Raw genomic sequence first — 24,095 nt, 5'->3', positions numbered from 1 at the left:
GATGCGTGTGACATTCCCGGAGCTGTTAGTTGTTCACACTGAGGGGGGCCATGGATCAATGATTCAACAGTGCCCATATTGTGAGAGACATGTCTGGACTGCTAGGCTTCTAGTATCATAGCCATAGTCTCAGAAAAACTGTCAGTAAATACTGCAGACACCGTCCTCATCCCCTGGCCATTAGTGCATACAATGGGAGTCTATGTAACCTGCCGGCCGTATAGCCGTACATGCTGTACCAGCTGTATAGAAAAACATGTGGTTCTGCACCTTTGTTTTACACAGAGAATATGCTGATAACTCCTCCGCATAATCCAGGAGGGTATATACAACGTGCGACCAAACAGTGCAATGTATATAGTACAAGCATATCTATAAGTGCACTTCTGCACTAGTGGGGTTAGCACCACAGGTGCTGCTTAACGCCTGTTGCAGCGATTGTGTGACTATCAGAATGCCAGGGTCTTCCACACTTGTCTCTGTATCGTACAGAAACTGACACTAATGGCTGCCGGCGTCCTTGTAGAGAAGGAAGCCGTGGGCGTGCCTGAGAAAGTGCGGGAATCCGGATTCACAGTGCACACAGTGAGAGGGGTGGAGTATGCAAAACATACTCCAGCTCTCAGCGCTGCTGTGCTATGCAGCGTCACGCCCCTACCCTGACTGTCAGGGCTGTGGGCGGTAACGAAGGGAGACTAGGCCCAGAAGCCGGGGACTCCAGTTAACAGCGCGGCCGCCGTAAAAGCGCGGGCCGCGCTGAAGTCCCCGGCGCACCACAAGTGCCAGCCGCGCCGCAGTCCCAGCGGCCGGCGCGACCGATTCCTAGAAGTGGCCAGCGTCCCGCCCCTCTCCTGACTGGCAGGTCTGGGGGCGGGAACGAACGGAAGCAGGCCGCAAAAGCCGGGGACTCTAGTTATCAGCGCGGCCGCCGTAAAAGCGCGGGCCGCGCTGAAGTCCCCGGCGCACCACAAGTGCCAGCCGCGCCGCAGTCCCAGCGGCCGGCGCGACCGATTCCCATAAGTGAGCCTGCTTCAGCGAAGCTGAATGAGGCCATGGCACAGGCGCCGCAGCGCTGATGTCCCCCGGCGCACTACAACACCCAGCATGCTGCGGTGTGAGCGCCAAATGCACGGGGACACAGAGTACCTTGAGGAAGCAGGGCCATGTCCCTGATGTACTCCGCTCCATCCAGCATCTTCTCCAGGGGCTGTAGATGGAGCACGGTCTCAGTGCCTGGAGACCGGTAAATCCCACTTCACCCAGAGCCCTGTAAAAAGGGATGGGGAAGGAATCAGCATGTGGGCTCCTGCCGCCGTACCCGCAATGGGTACCTCAACCTTACAAACACCTCCGACATACAGTGGGGTGAGAAGGGAGCATGCTGGGAGCCCTTAGTATGGGCCCTCTTTTCTTCCATCCGACATAGTCAGCAGCTGCTGCTGACTAAAAAGTGGAGCTATGCGTGGATGTGTTGCCTCCTTCGCACAAAGCACAAAACTGGTGAGCCAGTGATCCCACTGGGGGTGTATAGCCAGAAGGGGAGGGGCCTTACACTTTTAAGTGTAATACTTTGTGTGGCCTCCAGAGGCAATAGCTATACACCCAATTGTCTGGGTCTCCCAATTAGGAGCGAAAAAGAAAGGCTGTCATGTTGAAAGATATAGCTCAAGTCCCAGTCTATTAACGTGACCAAATAATAATGTCTTTTCACAGCCCTTAATTGTTGTATACTTTACACAGGGACAAAACACCAAAGGTAAACAGATGTATACAATGTCCTGGCAATAGAGTGACTGGGTCCGTTCTGATAGTAACAAATAGCACATCAGCTCAAAATACTCCCCCTTTAAGGCCACGTCACACTAAGCAACATCACTAGCAACATCGCTGCTGAGGCACAACTTGCTAGCGATGTTGTTGTGTGTGACATCCAGCAACAACCTGGCCCCTGCTGTGAGGTCGTTGGTTGTTGCTGAATGTACTGGACCATTTTTTAGTTGTTGCTGTCCCGCTGTGAAGCACAGATCGCTGTGTGTGACAGCGACAGAGCAACAACTAAATGTGCAGGCAGCAGGAGCCAGCTTCTGCGAACGCTGGTAACCAATGTAAATATCGGGTAACCAAGAAGCCCTTCCCTTCGTTACCCGATATTTACCTTCGTTACCAGCGTCTGCCGCTCTCAGCTGTCAGTGCCGGCTCCCTGCACACGTAGCTGGAGTACACATCGGGTAATTAACCCCATGTGTACTGTGGCTATTCGTGCAGGGAACAGGGAGCCGGCACTGGCAGTATGAGAGCGGCGGACGCTGGTAACGAAGGTAAATATCGGGTAACCAAGGGAAGGGCTTCTTGGTTACCCAATGTTTACCGTGATTACCAGCGTCCGCAGAAGCTGGCTCCCTTCTGCCTGCACACGTAGCAGAGTACACATCGGGTAATTAACCCGATGTGTACTGTGGCTAGGTGTGCAGGGAGCCAGCGCTAAGCGGTGTGCGCTGGTAACCAAGGTAAATATAGGGTTGGTTACCCGATATTTACCTTAGTTACCAAAGCGCAGCATGCTTCCACGTGTAGCGACGCTCCAGCGATCCCTGCCAGGTCAGGTTGCTGGTGGGATCGCTGGAGCGTCGCTTAGTGTGACATCTCACAAGCGACCTCCTAGCAACTTACCAGCGATCCCTATCAGGTTGTATCGCTGTTGGGATCGCTGGTAAGTTGTTTAGTGTGACTGGGCCTTAACTCCAGAAAAATGTAATATACACCATAAAGCCATATAATGAAGAAGAATCACTTCCCTTGAGATGAGTGCTATAAGCACGGCCTCGACGCGTTTTTCCGACCCTTTTCGGATCATCAGGAAGCCCGGGGGACAATAAGACAAGAGGAGGATTCAGGTGTCATTCTGGTAGACTGGTTGATATCTGTCGCTATTGTATGTGGTTGATGTTTTTTTCTGTTAGTAGAGTGATCCAGGAGTGAGTGAGGGTGAGCCAACGTGGAACGGGGGCGCCCAGATAAGTTAGGGTGTTCTACCCTCCGTTGGTAGGCAGGGCTACAACAGGGAATCAATAGGGAAATGATAATCCAATATTAATTGGCACTTACCCTACTGCTGCAGCTTCAGAAGGTTTACGGCTACCTCACATCACATTGTGTCCCCCTTATATTTTGGTATTTATCTGTTTACCCGGGCAATTTTAATTGAACTAATATAGAAATGTTTTATAGGGATATGTTAAATACTATTGTTAATTGGCTTTGAGACTATTCCAAGATTATTGGCTTTGTGAACCTAGTCCTGAATTTGCAAAGTAATTCAACTCTATTAGAGTCATGCCATGTTTACCTGCCAGGCACTAACACTCATCTCACTCAGCGTAGGTGCCGCCTCTATTACATTGCTGGCGCCTGCATGTAACTGACGCATCGGGAGCTAGCGCCAATCATATCAGCATTGTTAGGCATAACAACAGCATTTAAGAAGTTTCAAAATGGCCACGTCACTTTTGACGGACATCAAGGAATCACGGGGTGCTGATCAGTTACCATGGGAAATATAAGTTTAACATTTCATATTGACCTCATTTTCCCTTACTGAAAATAACAAAAGGTAAAAATAATAAAAAAAAAAACAAAAAACAAAAAATACTACCTTTAATATTGGTGTGTGCCAAAAGAGATAAGCGGAGCAGTGTAAGTTTGATTCGGTGGAGTCGCCTGACTTTAGATAAAGTTTGGTTTGGGCCCCGGACTTGACCTGAACCACAATGGAAGTCACTGATTGGGCAGTTCAGATATCCGCACACATGCAGACAGCCATAAACAGAGCACTTTTATGGGATGGTGGGCGGGGTTTCCCTTTTTTTTTGATAGGGGGATGCACACTACATCTGATCACGCTGTTGTTACCCCCAGTGTGAGCCAATCAAACACTGCAACCGGCTCGCACTGGGCCAAGCACCGAGTGTACGCGAGCGCAGCGATACTCATACAAGTGGTTTGCATATGTAAAGCGTCCAAACTCCGAATACGAACTCTGAACTCTGATCCGAGTGCCTAATCACGTGAACTAATTACATTTTCAAATATTTTTCCCATTTGGTTAACGGCAAAATGGAAAAGCTAACTGATATGCAAATTCCCCCAAAATGCAATAAAAAGCATTCAAAATGTGCTCTGTATCCCAAATTGGTATTCATAAAAACATCAGCCCACGCACACAAAAAATGAGCCCTCATATAGGTCTGTTTAAGAAAGAAGAAAAAAAAATAGGGGACACAAACTAATTTTTTTTCTTTCATAAAGATCTCAAATTTTTTTTTTAATTTTTAACCATTAAGATACCACATTTGGAGACTCCAATTTTACTTTATTTTATTTTTTTTAACTCAAAGGGGTTATTCCCATCTCCAAGATCCATGTAGTAGGCGTAGTAATGATAAATAATAAGAATATTAGCAAATACCTCCAATTAGAAATGTAGTATAATTCTCCTGATTATAGCCATGTCTCTTACCTCATGTGCAGGGCATTGCAGCTTAGGTATCCATGGTTACAACCACTCAGAGTGTTACTTAGTTGCGTGTGGTGGTAACCATGAATACCTAAGCTACTGCAATGCCCTGCACATGAGGTAAGTGACATAGCCAATCAAGAGAACTATACTACATTAATTACCGTATACCTACTACATATTGGGATAGGATCTTGGAAATGGAAATAACTCTTTAAAGCACCACTTCAACGTTTATTATTTTTACTTTACTACTGAAATGATGCTTTAAATCTTAGTTCCCTGCACTTAGGCTGCTTTCACACATCCGGTTTTTGCCGTCAGGCACAATCCGGCGAATACAGGATAAAATGGATCCGGCGCCGGATGCGGTTTTTTACTTATTAAATTGCCTTAGCGCTGGATTGTGTCTGATGCCCTTGTATTGCATCCGCCGTGTGCCTGAACCGGCAAAATTTCTGTGTCCAGCTGCCGGAAAGGACGCAGCAATTTTACATGGACCGCGCCGGATCATGTACAATAAAAGCCTATGGGAGCCGGATCCATCGTAATGCGGCATACAACGCATTATAGCGACTGATTCTGCTTTTTGCTACTGAGCATGCTCAGTAGCACAACGGATCCGTCCAAAAACTGAAGGAACTGATGGAAAAAACTGAGGCAACTGATCCGTTTTTTCGCTTGATCCGTTGCATAAGTTTTTACACCGGATTGTAGGCAAAAACCGGATGTGTGAAAGCAGCTTTACTCTTATACTCATCTGCTGCCAGCTTCACCTTCTTTCTGCGCTGCTCCCATCTGTCTTCTGCAGTTTGCGACCTGCTGGCTCGCTCCAGTGTTTCATGGAGAGAGACAGAGGTCCCTCTTCTATACCAGTTTATGAGAGCATTGCTCTGGCTCTCATAGACTTGTATTGAGAGCTTGTCACATAACTTTTCCGACTTTCGCCCAGTTAGGCTAGTTTCACACATCCGGCTTTTCGCTGGTTTGCCGGATTCGGCGCACGCCAGTACAGTGTATACAGTACAATGGCAGCGCAACAAGCGCCGGTCACATGCTGTCATGTGACCGGAGCATGTGACCCGGAAGTTGCGGCGCTGCCATTGTACTGTATACACTGTACTGGCGTGCGCCGAATCCGGCAAAACGGCAAAAAGCCGGATGTGTGAAACCGTCCTTAGAAGTTGCTGCCACAAGGTGGCACCGCGAAATTGGAGCACAATGGTTAAAAAGGTGAAGACACCAGAAAGTGAGATATGACAGGGGGCAGGGAACTTAAATTGAATACACCACTCCAGCTTTAAAAAAAGAAAAAAAACTGCTGGAGTGGTGCTTTAAAAGGCAAAACATATTGCCGTTATCATATTGATCTGCAGAATTATTACACGGTTTATTTTTACAGCACAATAAAAAACATAAAAACACGTCCAACGAAAAAAAAAACTGGAGTTTTTTCACCACAGTTGGATTTTTTCTTTTACGCACAATTTTCCTGTACAATTTATGGTAAAATAAATGGTGTCATTCAAAACTACAACTTGCCCTTCCTACGGCTACGTGCCATTAAAAATATAACAAAAGCTTTAGCTTATAAAAGAAGGCGAGGAAAATACAGAAGCAATAAAAAAAAGGCGAAAAATTGGCTGCTCCTTAAGGGGTTGAAATAATCAATACCCACAGTCAGTTCACACTGCAAACAGCGACAATCAATTTAACTGCTCATGTTATTACCTTGGAATAATAGAACGCCATGACTGGTCTGTTCAGTGGGAAACACACAGATCCCGTGGACAGGACGGCCACTGCCGGCTTCATAATGTTAAGTGTGGCACCAAATGGGTAAACAAATGTCAAACCCCTGTAAGTAGAGGAGAGGATCACAAGTAAGAGATGGGGATCTGTTTAACAGCATTGTATAAAAGATAATGGTGGCATGCGATCCTTGTGCAATCAGTGTGTGATACGCCATCTAATACAGTATACTTCTTTCTATCAAGGAGTTTGTATGTGTTCCCCATGTTTGAGTTCTTCGGATTCTTCCCAAAGTCCAAAGGCAACTGATAGGGAATATAGATTGTGAGCCCCAATGGGGACAGTGACAATATATTTGAAGCACTGTGAAATTAAATAAAGTCTGTGACCACCAAAATGCATTTTAAATGTGCTGTTAAGCGGTGAAGGGGACTAAAGGCGGCGTTACACAGTACGATATATCGGGCGATATGTCGTCGGGGTCACGGAATTCGTGATGCACATCCGGCATTGTTAGAGATGTCGTAGTGTGTGACACCTCCGAACGGCTGTTAACAAGCAAAAATACTCACCTTATCGTTGCTCGTTGACACGTCATTCATTTTCATAATGTCGTTCCTCCTTCTGCGCGCCGGTTGTTCGTCGTTCCCGGGGCAGCACACATTGCTAAGTGTGACACCCCGGGAACGACGAACAACTTACCTGCGTCTCGCCGGCAATGAGGAATGAAGGAGGTGGGCGGGATGTTACGTCCCGCTCATCTCCGCCCCTCCGTTTCTATTGGCTGGCCGCTGTATGATGTCGCTGTGACGCCGAACGTCCCTCCCCTATCAGGAAGAGGATGTTCGCCGCCCACAGCAACGTCGTTAGGGAGGTAAGTACGTGTGACGCAGGTTTAACGACTTTGTGCGACACGAGCAATGAATTGCCCGTGACGCACAAACGAAGGGGGCGGGTGTGATTGCACGATATATCGTACCGTGTGACGCCGCCTTTAGCCCCTGTAACAACCATACTAGCACTATATCTGTTACTGGTAATGTATAGAAAGAGTCCAGCTCAGCCTCAAAATAAACTCCAACATTCCAAAGCAGGGAAACGTGCTGTCCAGATGTAGTAGATAGCAAACAAAGCAATACCAGCTCTACGATATGCAGAAAAATGTATTTTATACAAAATCCAAGGATTGACATTCAGACATGAAAAGTCATGTACAAACATCCATAAAAAACAATGTAGATCTATGTGAATATCATGATTAATGATGGATGCTGTCCAAGCCGTATTAAAATTGATTGATACAAAATGTATTTAAACTAAAAACTCAACGCGTTTCTTGAGCGGACCGCTCTTCTTCAGGAATAGAAAAAAACAACCCATGGGCTTCAGTTTTATAGTTAATGAAGGGAATTTTGTTTACTTACCGTAAATTCCTTTTCTTCCAGCTCCTATTGGGAGACCCAGACAATTGGGGTGTATAGCTTCTGCCTCCGGAGGCCACACAAAGTATTACACTTTAAAAAGTGTAACCCCTCCCCTCTGCCTATACACCCTCCCGTGCATCACGGGCTCCTCAGTTTTGGTGCCAAAGCAGGAAGGAGGTAAACTTATAAATTGGTCTAAGGTAAATTCAATCCGAAGGATGTTCGGAGAACTGAACCATGAACCAAAAGAACAATTCAACATGAACAACATGTGTACACAAAAGAACAAACAGCCCGAAGGGAACAGGGGCGGGTGCTGGGTCTCCCAATAGGAGCTAGAAGAAAAGGAATTTACGGTAAGTAAACAAAATTCCCTTCTTCTTTGTCGCTCCATTGGGAGACCCAGACAATTGGGACGTCCAAAAGCAGTCCCTGGGTGGGTAAAAGAATACCCCGATAAAAAGAGCCGAAAACGGCCCCCTCTTACAGGTGGGCAACCGCCGCCTGAAGGACTCGCCTACCTAGACTGGCATCTGCCGAAGCATAGGTATGCACCTGATAGTGTTTTGTGAAAGTGTGCAGACTAGACCAGGTAGCCGCCTGACACACCTGCTGAGCCGTAGCCCGGTGCCGCAATGCCCAGGACGCACCCACGGCTCTGGTAGAATGGGCTTTCAGCCCTGAAGGAATCGGAAGCCCCGAAGAACGGTAGGCTTCAAAAATCGGTTCCTTGATCCACCGAGCCAAGGTTGACCTGGAAGCCTGCGACCCCTTACGCTGGCCAGCGACAAGGACAAAGAGCGCATCAGAACGGCGCAGTGGCGCCGTGCGAGACATGTAGATCCGGAGTGCTCTCACTAGATCTAACAAGTGCAAATCCTTTTCACATTCGTGAACTGGATGAGGGCAAAATGAAGGTAAGGAGATATCCTGATTGAGATGAAAAGGGGATACCACCTTAGGAAGGAATTCCGGGACCGGACGCAGAACCACCTTATCCTGGTGAAAAACCAGGAAGGGGGCTTTGCATGACAGCGCTGCAAGCTCCGACACTCTACGGAGCGATGTAACTGCCACTAGAAAAGCCACCTTCTGCGAAAGACGTGATAGAGAGACATCCCGCAGCGGCTCGAAAGGTGGTTTCTGAAGAGCCCTTAGAACCCTGTTAAGATCCCAGGGTTCCAGCGGCCGCTTGTAAGGTGGGACTATGTGGCAAACTCCCTGCAGGAACGTGCGGACCTGCGGAAGCCTGGCTAGACGTTTTTGAAAAAACACGGAAAGCGCCGATACTTGTCCCTTGAGAGAGCCGAGAGACAAACCCTTGTCCATTCCAGATTGAAGGAAGGAAAGAAAAGGGGGTAAAGCCCTTATCAGAGCACCAGGATAGGAAGATCCTCCAAGCCCTGTGATAGATCTTGGCGGACGTTGGTTTCCTGGCCTGTCTCATAGTGGCAATGACATCTTGAGATAACCCTGAGGACGCTAGGAGCCAGGACTCAATGGCCACACAGTCAGGTTGAGGGCCGCAGAATTCAGATGGAAAAACGGCCCTTGAGACAGCAAGTCTGGTCGGTCTGGGAGTGCCCACGGTTGACCCACCGTGAGGTGCCACAGATCCGGGTACCACTACCTCCTCGGCCAGTCTGGAGCGACGAGGATGGCGCGGCGGCAGTCGGACCTGATCTTGCGTAACACTCTGGGCAGCATTGCCAGAGGAGGAAATACATAAGGCAGTCGAAACTGCGACCAATCCTGAACTAATGCGTCCGCTGCCAGAGCTCTGTGATCCTGAGACCGTGCCATGAAGGCCGGGACCTTGTTGTTGTGTCGTGACGCCATGAGATCGACGTCCGGCGTTCCCCAGCGACAACAGATCTCTTGAAACACGTCCGGGTGAAGAGACCATTCCCCTGCGTCCATGCCTTGGCGACTGAGAAAGTCTGCTTCCCAGTTTTCTACGCCCGGGATGTGAACTGCGGAGATGGTGGAGGCTGTGGTCTCCGCCCACAGCAGAATCCGCCGAACTTCTTGGAAGGCTTGACGGCTGCGCGTGCCGCCCTGGTGGTTGATGTACGCGACCGCCGTGGCGTTGTCCGACTGTATGCGGATCTGCCTGCCCTCCAGCCACCGATGGAACGCCTTTAGGGCTAGATACACTGCCCTTATCTCCAGAACATTGATCTGAAGGGAGGACTCTGTCGGAGTCCAGGTTCCCTGAGCCCTGTGGTGGAGAAAAACCGCTCCCCACCCTGACAGACTCGCGTCCGTCGTGACCACAGCCCAGGATGGGGGCAGGAAGGATTTTCCCTTCGACAGAGAAGTGGGAAGAAGCCACCACTGAAGAGAGGTTTTGGCTGCCAGAGAAAGAGAAACGTTCCTGTCTAGGGACGTCGACCTCCTGTCCCATTTGCGGAGAATGTCCCATTGGAGTGGACGCAGATGAAACTGCGCAAAGGGGACTGCCTCCATTGCTGCCACCATCTTCCCCAGGAAGTGCATAAGGCGCCTCAAAGGGTGTGACTGTGCCCGAAGAAGAGAGTGCACCCCTGTCTGCAGCGAACGCTGTTTGTCCAGCGGTAGCTTGACTATCGCTGAGAGAGTATGAAACTCCATCCCGAGGTAAGTCAGTGATTGGGTCGGAGTCAATTTTGACTTTGGGAAATTGATGATCCACCCGAACCTCTGGAGAGTCTCCAGAGCAACGGTCAGGCTGTGTTGACATGCCACCCGGGAGGGTGCCTTGACTAGGAGATCGTCTAAGTAAGGGATCACCGAGTGGCCCTGAGAGTGTAGGACTGCCACAACGGATGCCATGACCTTGGTGAAGACCCGTGGGGCTGTCGCCAGGCCGAAAGGCAGTGCCACAAACTGAAGGTGTTCGTCCCCGATGGCAAAACGCAGGAAGCGTTGATGCTCGGGTGCGATCGGCACATGGAGATAAGCATCTTTGATGTCGATCGATGCTAGGAAGTCTCCTTGGGACATCGAAGCGATGACAGAGCGGAGAGATTCCATGCGAAACCGTCTGGTTCTCACGTGTCTGTTGAGCAATTTGAGGTCCAAAACGGGACGGAATGAGCCGTCCTTTTTTGGCACCACGAACAAGTTGGAGTAAAAACCGCGACCACGTTCCTGAAGGGGAACGGGGATCACAACTCCTTCTGTCTTCAGAGTGTTCACCGCCTGAAAAAGTGCATCGGTTCGCTCGGGGGGCGGAGATGTTCTGAAGAAACGAGTCGGAGGACGAGAGCTGAACTCTATCCTGTAACCGTGAGACAGAATGTCTCTCACCCATCGGTCTTGGACATGTGGCAACCAGGCGTCGCCAAAGCGGGAGAGCCTGCCACCGACCGAGGATGCGGTTTGGGGAGGCCGAAAGTCATGAGGAGGCCGCCTTGGAGACGGTGCCTCCGGCGGTCTTTGGAGGACGTGACTTAGACCGCCATGCATGAGAGTTCCTCTGGCCCTTCTGTGGCCTGTTGGACGAGGAGGATTGGGATCTGGCTGAGGGCCGAAAGGACCGAAACCTCGCTTGAATTTTCCGTTGCTGAGGTCTGTTTGGTTTGGACTGGAGTAAGGACGAGTCCTTTCCCTTGGATTGCTTAATAATTTCATCCAATCGCTCGCCAAACAATCGGTCGCCAGAAAATGGTAAACCGGTTAAGAACTTCTTGGAAGCAGAGTCTGCCTTCCATTCGCGTAGCCACATGGCCCTGCGGACTGCCACCGAATTGGCGGATGCTACCGCTGTACGGCTAGCAGAGTCCAGGACGGCATTCATGGCGTAGGATGAAAATACCGACGCCTGAGAAGTCAAAGACGCTACTTGCGGAGCAGAGGTACGTGTGACCGCATTAATCTCAGACAGACAAGCTGAGATAGCTTGGAGTGCCCACACGGCTGCAAAGGCCGGGGCAAAAGACGCGCCTGTGGCTTCATAGATGGATTTCATTAGGAGCTCTATCTGCCTGTCAGTGGCATCCTTGAGCGATGAACCGTCAGCCACTGATACTACGGATCTAGCCGCCAGTCTAGAGACTGGAGGATCCACCTTGGGACATTGAGCCCAACCCTTAACTACGTCAGAGGGGAAGGGGTAACGTGTGTCATTAAGGCACTTAGTAAAGCGCTTGTCCGGAAAAGCTCTGTGCTTCTGGACAGCATCTCTAAAGTTAGAGTGATCGAAAAAAGCACTCCGTGTACGTTTGGGAAACCTAAACTGGTGTTTCTCCTGCTGTGAAGCCGACTCCTCTACAGGTGGAGTTGGGGGAGAAAGATCTAGCACCTGGTTGATTGGCGCTATAAGGTCATTTACTATGGCGTCCCCTTCAGGTGTATCAAGATTGAGAGCAACGTCAGGGTCAGAGCCCTGGGCTGCGACCTCCGCTTCATCCTCCAGAGAGTCCTCAAGCTGAGACCCCGAACAGCGTGATGAAGTCGGGGAAGATTCCCAGCGAGCCCGCTTAGCCGGTCTGGGACTGCGGTCCGTGCCGGAGTCCTCCACGTGATACCTAGGGGCCACCCCGGGAGCACGCTGCGGCGCAGACCGAGAGGGGCCTGGGGACGATGACCCCGCAGTGCCCGGGGCCTGAGTAAGGGCCGGTCTGGACTGCAAGGCTTCTAGTATCTTAGCAGACCATTTGTCCATAGACTGAGCCATGGATTGTGAAAGTAACTCAGAGAGTTTCTCAGCTAAAACTGCAAACTCTGTCCCTGCCACCTGGACAGGGGAAGCCGGCGGTTCTACCTGAGCCGAGGGTCCCACCAGTGCCCGACGTTCCGGCTGAGCGAGTGCCACAGGGCCCGAGCATTGCTCACAGTGAGGGTAGGTGGAACCTGCAGGTAGCATAGCCGCACAAGAGGTACAGGTTGCAAAATAACCCTGTGTCTTGGCACCCTTGCTCCTTGTGAACGACATGCTGTTGTCTCCTAGGAGGGTGATCACTCAGGGTATATAGCCAAAAGCACAAAAATGCGGCCGAACAGAGAAAATGTATACAAATATATATATATATACACTTCGGCACCCTAGGGGGACCAGCACCGGGTGACCGGTGTGGCTTACCGACCGCCCAAAGCGGTGTGTGTCCACCAGATTCCCTGCCTTGGGTCTCCCAGAGCTGCAGAGCTCGTTCCAGAAGTCCTCCACCGGCAGAATGTGTTTAAAACATGGCTGCCGGCGTTCTCAGGGGAGGAGGGAGCCGTGGGCGGCGACTAATAAAGTGCGGGAATCTGGTGCCCCACAGTGATTAGTGAGGGGGGAGGAGGACACCTAAAGTGTGCTCCAGCCCTCACTGTCGACGTCAGATCGACCGTCCCGCCCTTACCCCTGATTGGCAGGCCCGGGGGCGGGAGTTATGGCACTAGGCCGCATGAAGCCGGGGACTAGATTTAATGCCGCGGCCGGCAAACAGGTGCGGTCGGCGCGGTAGTCCCGGTCGTCATAAAAATACAGCAGCCGCTGCAGCGTCTGAGACCAAGCGCTCCATGCGCCGTCCCCAAGGGGACACAGAGTACCTTTAGATGCAGGGCCCTGTCCCTGATGATACCAAGTCTCCTGTCCGTCAGATTCCCACAGGGGCTGCGGAGGGAGCCCGGTCCCAGTGCCTGGATGACCGGTTAGAATCCCACTTCCCCAGAGCCTCTAAGGGATGGGGAAGGAAAACGGCATGTGGCTCCAGCCTTTGTGCCCGCAATGGGTACCTCAACCTTAACAGCACCGCCGACTCAGTGGGGTGAGAAGGGAGCATGCCGGGGGCCCTGTGGGGGCCCTCTTTTCTTCCATCCGATACAATCAGCAGCTGCTGCTGACTAAAATGGGAGCTCGAGTGAATGTGTGCCTCCTTCAACACAAAGCACAAAACTGAGGAGCCCGTGATGCACGGGAGGGTGTATAGGCAGAGGGGAGGGGTTACACTTTTTAAAGTGTAATACTTTGTGTGGCCTCCGGAGGCAGAAGCTATACACCCCAATTGTCTGGGTCTCCTAATGGAGCGACAAAGAAATAACAAATTTAGCAGCAATTAATTTGACTACTAACATCTGTTGCATTAACTATAAAACTAAAGCCCATGGGGGTTTTCTTCTATACCTGAGGAAGAGAGCGGTCCGCTCTAGAAACGCGTTGTATATTTAGTTTAAATACATTTTGTATCATCCATTTTAATACAGCTGGACAGCACCTTTATGTCGTCATTTTTATTTCTTGGATCCAATTCCTCTATCCCCCTGCGGGATTGACGACGGCTGCTACAGTCCTTCTCGTTGTCTCCACCAGAGTTGCGGCTGTGGACTGCGCTACTCATTCAGGTGAGCCTTATCTCCATTATCTCACACGCTGGTCCATACGGTTCTATAGAGGGAGCGCCCCAATTTATTTTTCTTATGATTAAGGATGGTTCTCATCTGAAACACACAGACCTACTGTACATTTTTTTATGGATTTTTGTACATGACATTTGATGTCTGAATTTGAATTCTCTATAAGGCTATATGCACACGTAGCGTTCTGCCCTGCAGAAATTTCTGCAGCGATTTGAACAGCACACGTGCGCTTCAAATCGCTGCAGAAAGAGTCCGTAATGAAAAAAAAAAAAAAAGCCGATTTCATGCGCTCTGACTGCAGCCCCTCCCATGGACAGAGCGGGGGCTGCATGCAGAGCGCATGGAATAAGTGACATGTCACTTCTTAGAACGCGCGCTTCGGGCAGCAGCCGAAGCGCTGCACTCTAATACGCCTTGTGCGCACGGCTCCTGCATAATCTTCATAGATTATGCTGAGGACACAGGACGCATGCAGTTACGCTGCGGTGCAGATCGCAGCGTAACTGCATGCAAATACGCAACGTGCGCACATAGCCTTAAATACATTTTTCTGCACATTGTACAGCTAGATTTTTGCTTTGTTTGCTATGTGTTCCTGGTACAGTGCTTGAGAAAATAACTTAATTCCTATGTGAATGAGGAGGCTCTGGTTCACCCTTGTCCTGGTTAAGAGTTTGGTGCACTGTTACGCCTCCTTGTTTGCATACTGTGGCCCTTCCCATGCTTCTGATTGACAGTGTTTGCTTCCCAGAATGAGCACTGTCTGCTACCGGCATGTGTATGGCTGCTTGCACACGCACGTGTTCTCCTCCCTGTCTCCTTTCTTCTGACACTGCTCACTGCAATTCTGGGTGTATTAGTGCTGCATCAGAAGAAAAGGCACAGGAAGGAAAATATGCATGGTCACTGCGTGTGCATACGGCCACACATGCCGGCAGCATTACAGAAAGTGCTTGATTTGGGAAGTGAGAGCACTGTCAATCAGAAGTGGGGGAAGAGCCTCAATATGCAAATCAAGAGGTGTAATAGTGCTCCGAAGCCTCCTCATTTCTATATGAATTAAATGTGATTTTCTCAGGTGCCAGTGACAGGTACAATCCTGGTATGGCTGATATAGGAGCTAAGTTCCCTACAACACTGTATAGCTCAATTAAAATGCATTTTGTTGGCAACGGACTTCCATTAATAGCATTATATAGGAGTAAAATAAATAAATAATATTATGGTGGACCTGAATCATTATAATGATATATTGCTGCTGGGTCCTTGATGATTTACAGCTTTACAGCTGCGTTTTCTAATGTGAGAAAACGCACAGCACAAGTTTTCGATCAGGTGTCCTATCTGGGTAGGGATGTGTTGAGCGCAGGGCTCTGTAACTTGTATACTATCAGATATTCTACCTTTTTATTATTCACAACATACACTGAGAATAAAGCGTTTGTCTTGCTTATACATTACTGATCCTTTTTTTGCTGACGTTTGTTGTTGGGGAGGGAGTCAGGACACCATAGTGTATCATCAGTTGATCCTAAAAGTAATGGTTCGCTTTGGCCGGTGTGTGTGTGTGTGTGTCTGTGTGTGTGGGTGTGTGTGGGTGTGGGTGTGTGTGTGTCTGTGTGTGTGTGTCTGTGTGTGTGTGTGTGTGTGTGTGGGTGTGGGTGTGTATTGGCACCTTCTGACATATCACTCATTCTTCTTCGCTTTGTAAACACATTTCAGTTGCCGCTTGTTTTGAGTACTTACTGTGAATTGTTCCCTTCACCCTCATCATCAGTTACAGCAGAAATATTCTTTCCAGCCGCTCTATTAATCTCTCTTTGAAAAATAAAATGTGAAAAAAAAGAGACACCAGTTATTTCCCTTTCACAGCATCTGCAGTGTACATTTCCAGTAGACTTCCTATTCACCCAACAGAGGGAATATCATGGCTGCGCTCATACAATGGAGCTGATCAGTCAAGTCTCATTTCAGGTTTATCCTGGAACTATATGGTTTGAGTTGCTTTTACCACAATTATTATACACTCCAGCCTAATCCACTTCTCAGTACACTTTATACCTGGGCTGATCAGATCCTATAGGGGTAACTGGCTCCTTCTGTGCCATTAAATATACCACCTGTATCCTACCAGGAGTATCGGTATTTTAGCTGGCAAGCAGTCTGCAGCACTATTTATGCCATAGATAGCACTGGAATCCTTCCAAGGAAAACCTGACCATCTCCATCATAAGCCAAAGGCGTTTATAGCAATCGGTGTAAAATATCTGTCTGATCTGTATGAATGGAAGCCGGGATGCCAGTGTGAACTCACAAGGATGGTTCATTGTCCAGGCAAACAATTCTACCTTCTATATCATGATCATCATTCTCCTTAGACTGTTACTTTTAATAATAGTTATCATTTTGGATAGATTTTCCTTATACTACAGTAAAGTGTTGTATAATACATAGGTGCTATACAAAGCATAACATACTAACTTCCCGACAATATTCACACAATGTTATAACATTAAATTAATGGAGACTTTAAGTTAGTTTTTGAGCACAGATATCATTGAAATTGTCCAGGAAAATCACTTAAAAGTGACCTAAGAACAGGATATGAACACCTTTAAAATGCATAGAAAAACAATGGAGAAACTGAAAATCAGAGACCATATAAAGGGGTTATGCATGGCATTGGGCTATGAGCCACACATCCAGTTGTTCATTTGACCTCACTGCTCTCAAGGCAGCACAATACAGCAATGGAGGCTGGAAAAAAGGTCTATCCTCTTCATTATTGACTTCTGCTTTTGTCTTGAGCACAACGATAGCCGGAAATTGGTCTGAAGACCACGTGAGCAACATCATAAAGGGGCCTTCACAACGAAACATCACACTCCCGTAAAGGGGCCTTCACAAGGAAACATCCCACTCCCAAAATTATGTTGTGGCATAATGTACAATAACTGGACTATTCTTGTTTCCTTGGACACTAACATTGATTTGGACATGGAACAAGTAGTACAGCCATATCCCCAAAATGTCCCGGAGCGTTTTTTTAACACAAACACGCCAGACCACATGTTGCTGGAGCTACTGTGAGTAACCTGTGTGACCTACATCTGTTACCATGGTCTATAGCATCTCCAGACTTGTTTCCTATTGAGCACATCTGGGGCATCATTGATCGGCAATTGCAAAGAGAGCTGCCACCTGTGGATCTTGATGATTTTCATGCACAATTACATTCATCATGGTAGAACATTTCTCAGATAAAGATTAATAACGTTAGTGATTGCATGCTAATTCATGTATTTCTGCACATGTTGCTCATACTCTATACTGAATAAACCAAGATGTTATGAAAAACTTGTTTCCATTTTTCATCATTTGCATATTATTGATATGTCTATTTATCCTGTGATTTTCATAATTCCATGACTTTTCCTTCCTGGGGGTGCAATTTTTCAATGTTAAGGCGTGTTGGCTGGGTGATTTGGGGTGACAGTCCTGTAGAGTGTATATATGGTACTGGGCAGTCCGCCTGATCTAATACGAGGGGCACTGTTTATAGGCTTTACCATGGAGACCTGCTGCATCTTGTAGTGTATTTGTGTTGTGACTTGGTGTTGGTAAGTATGGCTACCTTTATTTTAGTGATTTTTTTTTTATTCATATCATTGCCATAAAAAAGTCAAGAAGTCCCTAAAAGTCAATAAAATTCAATACAATTTGCATGAAAAAGTTTTCATTGTTCCATAATGAATGAAAGTCACTATGACAGTGTGAACTCTCACGAGGTCGATTCATTGTCCAAACAAGCAATTCCACCTGCTCTACTGAGGTCATTGTTCAGTGTCTATCATTTTGGTATATTTAAATGTATTAATTTATTGTTTATGCAAGATATGGGGCTGCAATGAGGGAAGGCTAATGGTGTATAAGCAGCCATCACTGTAAAGGCCCAGTCACACACAACGACTTAAGGTGGCTTTACACACTGCAACATCGCAAACGACATCGCTGTAACGTCACCGGTTTTCTGACGTAATAGCGACCTCCCCAGCGACATTGCAGTGTGTGACACACATCAGCGACCTGGCCCCTGCTGCGAAGTTGCTGATCGCTACAAATCGTTCAGGACCATTCTTTGGTCCTTTGTTTCCCGCTGTGCAGCACGATCGCTAGAAAGTTTCAGTGTGTAAAGGGGACTTTACAGCGACTTTGTTAGCGACTTCCCTTTCAAAAAGCTGCTTTACAACGTCCCCAATGACTAGCTAGGTCGTTCTGCAGGTCCGGATCGCTGTTGCGTCGTTGGCCAGGTTTGCCTGTTTGACAGCTCACCAGCGACTCACCAGAGACTTTGTAGCAATCCCGGCCAGGTTGGGATCGCTGAAAGTCTCAGTGTGTAAAGGGGCCTTTACCAGCGATCCCGAAAACGATGCGACCTGATAGGGATCGCAGGTAAGTCGCTGGGAGGTCGCAGGTGAGATGTCATATAGTCAGATCTTACCAGCGATGCAGGAACAATACAGGTCGCAGTAGCGACCTGTATAACGATCTCAGCAGTCACTGTGACCCTGTCACACAGTGTCAAACACAGTGATGGGTCCTGCCCAGCAGGACATCGCCTTTGAAGAAAATGGCCTGGACCATTCTGCAACGACTAGAGATCTCACAGCAGGGGCCTGATCGCTGGTAGGTGTCACACATAACGAGATCGCTAATGGGATCGCTACTGCGTCACGGAAACCATGACTCAGCTGCGATCTCGCTAGCGATCTCGCTATGTGTGATGGTACCTTAAACAGACATTTCTCATACAGGTGCATTCATTCTTCAGGTGGTGCAGAGATATAAGGATAGATCACGTGAAGCCAATAGGGTAAACAGTGTGGGTAATGCTGCTATGGCAGAAACAAGGGTGGGAGCCTTAAACACACAATTAAGGGTCATATCACAAATGACTCCGCTTCCTTTATCTAACTCAGTTGGCAGAATATTAAATTCTAACTATCCCCTTTATATTTCTGCTGCTCACAACTAAGTGGACTTACCGGTTCAACACTCCATTGGAAATGAGCGCCTCCTTGGGGTGGAAGTATTTGTAGTAAACGTTTCTCACAACAGCATCTTCAAAGTAAGACATTTTTTTGTTAATGAATAGATTTCTCCTCATTTGCCAAAATCATAGCAAAAATCAGAGGGGTGAATGTGTAGCCAAAGTGTGAATAGGGATAAGGAAGGCAGTAGATCAGCTACTGGAAACACCTCCTTAAGGCCACTTTACACACACAGATAGATCTGTGGTAGATCTGTGGTAGATCTGTGGTAGATCTGTGGTAGATCTGTGGTAGATCTGTGGTAGATCTGTGGTAGATCTGTGGTAGATCTGTGGTAGATCTGTGGTGGTAGTGAAATTGTGGACAATCAGTGCCAGGTTTGTGGCTGTGTACAAATGGAACAATATGTCCATTTCACTGCAACCACAGATCTGCCAAAGATGTTGGTGTGTAAAGTGACCTCTTGGCCTTTTCCCACTTCCGTTGTTTTGTATCAGTCACAATCCGTCGCCTTGAGGAATTCCCCATAGACTTCTATTAGCGACGGATTGCGACTGATGTCCCTGCGTTGCATCCGCTGTGTAACGGATCAGTCGATTAGTGACTGAACATCAGGCGGGAGCAACGCTGAATGTAACGTTTTTTGGAACGGCAAAAAAACGGACTCCGCAGGTGTCCGTCACAAGCTATAATGAATGACTATGGTGCAGGATAATCACTATGGTGATTCCGTCGTAATCCGTCACCAGCGCTGGATTCCGTCATGCTCTACTGAGCATGCCCAGCATGTTTGACACCACCATTGGGCTGTCCCAAACAAAAACGGATCATGACGGATCCGTCAAAGAACGGATGCACAACGGATGTAACGGACGCGATGGATCAGTTTTTCACAGAATTCCTGTGAACGGAATCCTGTGAAATTACACATCCGTTGCGTCAGTTGACATCTCAAAAACAACGGATCCGTCATTGCGTCGCAACAACGGACCTGACTGAAGCAAAACAACGGAAGTGTGAACCTAGCCTTATACTCAGGCCACATTCAGACATCAGATTTACTCATGTACAAAAAATTGATACATCAGTTATTTTCATCAGAGTTTGATCATAATTTCATCAATTTTTCACTGATGAGAAAATAAAAGAAAGTTTCTCCACGTTCTCCTATCAGTCAGTGAAAAACAGACTGTCCATGGATGGCACCTAAATGCTGTCAGATTTTTTCACTGGACTATAGACTTGCTTAGTCGATTTTGATCTGACATGTCTCCGAGATTATTCACGGTCCATTAGGTCCGAATTTGGACATGTGAACAGCCCCAAAGACTATTGTAGGTACGTGTCCTTTCTGTGAATAAGACTGATACACTCATAGGTGGAAAACCGTACGTGTGAATGAGGCCTAAGGGTCAACAACCTGCGGATGTTGAGAAACTAAAAGTCCTAGCACGCCCTACACAACAGCTGGAGTGCTGCAGGATGATGTCCCTGCCCTATACTATATAATCCGCAAAGGTGACATTACCTATTTGCTACTGTATTAGATGGAAATGAGAAGATCAAATAAGTATATTGAGTTTGCTTACATCCAACTTTAATAAATAGATATTTGTATTTGTATGTCTGATGTATCACTTTGTAAGTGACCGGACATCAGAAAGTATACAGAATCAAAGATCGTATGTGTCAAAATTCAGTCTGTAGTTCTGATGATAATTAGTGATGGGTGGATAATAACTATTCGTGTTGGATTATTCCTAACAAATCCCAAAGTACTATTAGGCTATGTGCCCACGAGACAATGTACTCGCGGATTTTGCTGCGGAAATCCTGCGGATTTATTTGGATTTTCTAGGTAAATCCGCAGGTTTTAGCAAGTACAGACACTCCCCATGTTATCCTATGGGACATGGGGAGTGCTGTGTCCATGATGTGGAATGTGCGGCTGTGGAACATGCTGCGGATGTCCTGGAGCCGCACATAACTGCATGTCCATTATTCCTGCGGAAATACCTGTGGATGTCCAACCTCTCCACTATGGAGACACGGGGTGGGACTTCCGCAGGTAAGTCGCACAAATGTCCGCAGGTTACCGCAGTTATTTCGCTGGAATACCGCAGCAATGTATAGCTGTGGATTCCGGGGAGCAGCTGCGGTAAACCTGCGGACATACCTGCAGATATATCCACGTGTACATTGTCCCGTGGGCACTTAGCCTTACGGTATTCATTATAAATAACAAACCTAATTGAAGTAAATGGGGAACCCAAGCATTATTTTTGTCGTGACGAATACTGGAATAGTACTCAGTATTCAGTAAGGGGTACTTTGCACACTACGACATCGCAAGCCGATGCTGCGATGCCGAGCGCGATAGTCCCAGCCCCCGTCGCAGCTGCGATCTCTTGTGATAGCTGCCGTAGCGAACATTATCGCTACGGCACCTTCACATGGACTTACCTGCCCTGCGACGTTGCTCTGGCTGGCGACCCGCTTCCTTCCTAAGAGGGCGGGTTGTGCGGCGTCACAGCGACGTCACACGGCAGGCTGCCAATAGAAGCAGAGGGGCGGAGATGAGCGGGCCGTAAACATCCCGCCCACCTCCGTCCTTCCGCATAGCCGGCGTGAGCCGCGGGACGCAGGTAGATGTTCCTCGCTCCTGCGGCTTCTCACACAGCGATGTGTGCTGCCGCAGGAACGAGGAACAACATCGTAACATCGGTCCTTCCGAAATTATGGAAATGACCGACACTACACCCATGATACGATTTCAACGCTTTTGCACTCGTTAATCGTATCAAAAACGATTTACACATTCCGATATCGACAGCGACGCCGGATGAGCGTCACTTTTGATTTGACCCCACCGACATCGCAGCTGTGATGTCATAGTGTGCAAAGTACCCCTAAGCATTATCCGAACATAAATAGTTACTATTCGCCAAAGGGTAATGACAACAGTCTTTTTAGCCAAAGCCCTTTAGGTCCATGTTTTAAAAAATACAAAAGAAAAATACCGGGGTACCTAGGGCATCACAAAACAACACATATCAGTATTTAGGGGAACAACAAAACTGCAAAGCTAATGGAGTTCTGCTAGATGCACGACACCACAGAGAGCATAATCTTGTAGTGGGATTATGCAGCCTGGGGTCTCCCCAGATTTGTGATGAGATGGCAAGGTACATGCAAAGGAGCAACCATCACCGAGATCAGCGCTGCTTCCTCAAATGTATAACATGCACATACGGTAAAGTGCTAAAGTGAAGGATTCCTATATTGTGCTTGTGAATGGGACCAAAGCCTTCATCATGCTTATGTCACAACCACAATAAATGAAGCCTTCGCTTTTGCACTTTACTGTCTGTTCATATTCCACATTTGGGGAAGCAGCGTACTGTATGTCGATCAAATTGGTGGTTTGTTCCTTCGAAAGAGACCAGGACCAACCTGAAACAAAACATTTTACAGTGTGACATCTTAAACTCCATTAAATAAGTTATATATAGTCCAAGAAAACCCCTTAAAGGGAACCTGTCACCACTTTTTTTGGCTATAAGCTGCGGCCACCACCACCGGGCTCTTATATACTGGATTCTAACATGCTGTATATAAGATCCCAGACCGGGAGTATAACATAAAAAACACTTTATAATACTTACCCAACGGTCGCGCGGTGGGCCTTATGGGCGTCTCCGTTGTCCGGTGCCGGCGCTGCCTCTTTCGGTCATCTTTGTGCTCCTTCTTCTCTAGCCTCGGTGCATGACGCGTCTACGTCATCCACACTCGCCGGCATTCAGGTCCTGAGCAGGGCAGATCAAAGTATTGTAGTGCGCCTGCGCAGGACCGGCGAGTGTGTATGACGTAGACGCGTCATGCACCCAGGCTTCAGAAAGAGGACGAAGATGGCCGAAAGAGGAAGCGTCGGCACCGGAGATGGAGACGCCCATTAGGCCCACCGCGCGACCATTAGGTAAGTATTATAAAGTGTTTGTTATACCCCCGGCCTGGGCTCTTATATACAGCATGTTAGAATGCTGTATATAAGAGCCCGGTGGTGGTGGCCGCAGTTTATAGGGCACACAAGTGATGACAGGTTCCCTTTAAATATGTTCTAAGACCAAAGCAAAAAAATCCCCAGATCCCATGGATAACTAGAGAAAATATTTCAATGTCATATCAGCACAAACAGATATATAATTCTGCATGTCATAACACTACAGGAGTATGAAGAAAAGAGCAGTGGATCCTTACCAGTGTTTACCATTATCCCATACTCCTCCAGAAGAAAGTTGACGTTGGTGTCATATTTGGTCTCTCCTCCCTCTCCCAGCATCACAAGGATGTCCCCACCTTTCTCCAGAAACTGCTTCAGTGCTTCAAACTGTGAAATGAGATGAAACAGATAAGGCAATGCTACATTTCTAGACCATAACTAATGTACTGAGAAGGCCTCAACCACCAAAATATAGCTCTTATTTTAGGAACACTACTCATCTTATCACTGCTGTATTGACTGAGGTTTTTGGAGCCAAACAGTAACTTCAGCAGTGATTGAATCCTGCCAATGTTCCACTGAAAGAAGCTAGATGGCGTGTAAACGCAAATATGCAAATCACATGACCACTGCTCCAAATGGCAAGCAGAGTGATATCCTAAGAATAAGGATATTACAGAGCTGAATCCTAACAGTGAGGATATTACAGAGCAGAATCCTAAGGGCAGCTTTGCACACTACGACATCGCAGGTGCGATGTCGGTGGGGTCAAATCGAAAGTGACGCACATCCGGCGTCACTTGCGATGACGTAGTGTGTAAATCCTAGATGATACGATGAACGAGCACAAAAGCGTCGTTATCGTATCATCGGTGCAGGCTCCGACATTTCCATAATGCCGGTGCCGCGACAGGTACGATGTAGTTCCTCGTTCCTGCGGCAGCATACATCGCTGTGTATGAAGCCGCAGGAACGAGGAACATCCCCTTACCAGCCGCCAGCGGCTATGCGGAAGGAAGGAGGTGGGCGGG

At 47.9% G+C, this 24,095-nt stretch overlaps 1 protein-coding gene across 1 annotated transcript in view; it reads right to left on the bottom strand.

Moving 5' to 3' along the window:
* IFT52 (intraflagellar transport 52) overlaps positions 1–24,095 on the bottom strand; it is a 106,515-nt gene that overhangs the window by 58,596 nt on the left and 23,824 nt on the right. Inside the window, exons 4-7 of the mRNA XM_075349839.1 lie at positions 23,322–23,451; positions 19,059–19,134; positions 15,760–15,831; positions 6,245–6,371 (exon numbers count right to left, since the gene is read on the bottom strand). Coding sequence (XP_075205954.1) covers positions 6,245–6,371; positions 15,760–15,831; positions 19,059–19,134; positions 23,322–23,451 — 405 coding nt within the window. The remainder of the gene's footprint in view (positions 1–6,244; positions 6,372–15,759; positions 15,832–19,058; positions 19,135–23,321; positions 23,452–24,095) is intronic.

Source organism: Anomaloglossus baeobatrachus, chromosome 5 (assembly GCF_048569485.1).
Source record: "Anomaloglossus baeobatrachus isolate aAnoBae1 chromosome 5, aAnoBae1.hap1, whole genome shotgun sequence".
Lineage (NCBI taxonomy): Eukaryota > Metazoa > Chordata > Amphibia > Anura > Aromobatidae > Anomaloglossus > Anomaloglossus baeobatrachus.
The sequence above is the reverse complement of the archived record's forward strand: the minus strand, read 5'-3'. Positions and strand labels throughout refer to the sequence as shown.